This window comes from Augochlora pura, unplaced genomic scaffold (genome assembly GCF_028453695.1).
Source record: "Augochlora pura isolate Apur16 unplaced genomic scaffold, APUR_v2.2.1 APUR_unplaced_5878, whole genome shotgun sequence".
Lineage (NCBI taxonomy): Eukaryota > Metazoa > Arthropoda > Insecta > Hymenoptera > Halictidae > Augochlora > Augochlora pura.
Window position 1 is genome coordinate 1 of NW_027586389.1, and position 1,471 is coordinate 1,471.

Sequence of the window (1,471 nt, forward strand, 5' to 3'; positions counted from 1 at the left end):
CGCCTGCGTTTCGGCGGCTGCAGGTATAAACCGACGGTAAAAGTTTAACATGCCCAGAAACTGTCGCAGTTCTTTCACTGTTTCTGGACGTGGGAAAGTCTGTATGGCCTCGACTTTTTCGGGCAATGGCTTTGTGTCCCGCGCGGACACCGAATAGCCCAAAAATTTCACTTACGGGTTACCGAACACGCACTTGTCACAGTTTACGAGCACCCCGTATTCGTTTCGGCGACTAAATAGTTCGTGCAGGTGTCGTTCGTGCTCCTCGGTGGAGTTGGACGCCACGAGGACGTCGTCTATGTACACGTAGCACTACTCGAGTCACCGCAATGCTTCGTCCATGAATCGCTGGAATGTCTGCGCCGCGTTGCGAAGTCCGAAAGACATCCAGGGAAATTCGAATAAGCCGAACGGGATTATGATCGCGGTTTTGGCTATGTCGTCTGGATTCACCGGTATCTGATTGTACGCGCGCACCAAGTCGATAGTCGAGAAAACAGTCTTACCAGACAGACGCTGTGCAAAGTCCTCGATATGTGGCACAGGATATCTATCCGCGATTGTCCTCGAGTTTAATGCACGATAATCGCCGCACGGACGTCACTCGTTACCTTTTTTGGGGATCAAGTGAAGTGCCGATGACCACCAGCTCTCCGACCTCCTCCGTGCTGTGCCATCCCTGACCATGGCCTCGAATTCGGTCTCCGCGATCAACAGCTTGTCGGGTGCGAGTCGTCGTGGTTTGCACACTACCGGTGGTCCCTCCGTGGTTCGGATGTGATGCTGTGTGGAGTGCCCCGTCGCTCGATGTCCTCCCGACGGTCGCGTGATGTCCGGGAATTCGGCGAGAATCGAGTGGTATCTCGTATCCCCCGATATCGCCCGGATGCTCTCTGTTCGGCTAGGGAATACCCGTCCACGCGTTTTCAGGGTCGTGATCCCGTCGAGGAGCCTCTTCGCGCACAGGTCGACAAGGAGGTGATAAAAACTCAAAAAGTCGGCTCCGATGATGGGCGTCGTGACATCCGCGATGACGAATCGCCACATGAAATCCCGTCTCAGGCCGAGGTTCAAACGCAGGGAAACGTATCCGTACGTTGAGATTTTAGAGCCGTTTGCCGCGTGAAGTACGTACAGTGTCTTTTCGCGCGGGTCACTCACACGCGAGCGCGGGTACATGCACCAATCGGATCCGGTGTCCACCATAAAGTTTAGTTTTGTGTCGCGATCTGTTACGAACAGGCGGCTCGTCGTCGGCCTAGAATCGCTGGCCGCCGCTAACGATCGGCTCGGTTGTTTCCCGGTCGGGAAATGCATGGGTCACGGCATTTTCTCGACGCGGCGGCGATTTGCGGACGCGGATTCACTTCGTTTACCGCGTCCGCGAGAGAGGCCAGCTCGGTCAAACCGTCCTTTTGTCGCGTCAGCAACACCGTTTGCACGCACGGTGGGAGGCGTCCCAACCACAATG

General features: G+C 55.7%; 1 protein-coding gene across 1 annotated transcript; it reads right to left on the reverse strand.

The window, feature by feature from the left end:
* Window positions 1-600: 600 nt before the first annotated feature.
* LOC144477985 (uncharacterized) lies at window positions 601-1,317 on the reverse strand. Its single transcript, XM_078195712.1, has one exon. It carries the CDS (start codon window positions 1,315-1,317, stop codon window positions 601-603), a length of 717 nt encoding a protein of 238 aa, XP_078051838.1.
* Window positions 1,318-1,471: the final 154 nt, after the last annotated feature.

Bases quoted from the DNA above. Each gene is read 5' to 3' on its own strand.
- LOC144477985 (XM_078195712.1), bottom strand. From the start codon at position 1,317: ATGCATTTCCCGACCGGGAAACAACCGAGCCGATCGTTAGCGGCGGCC.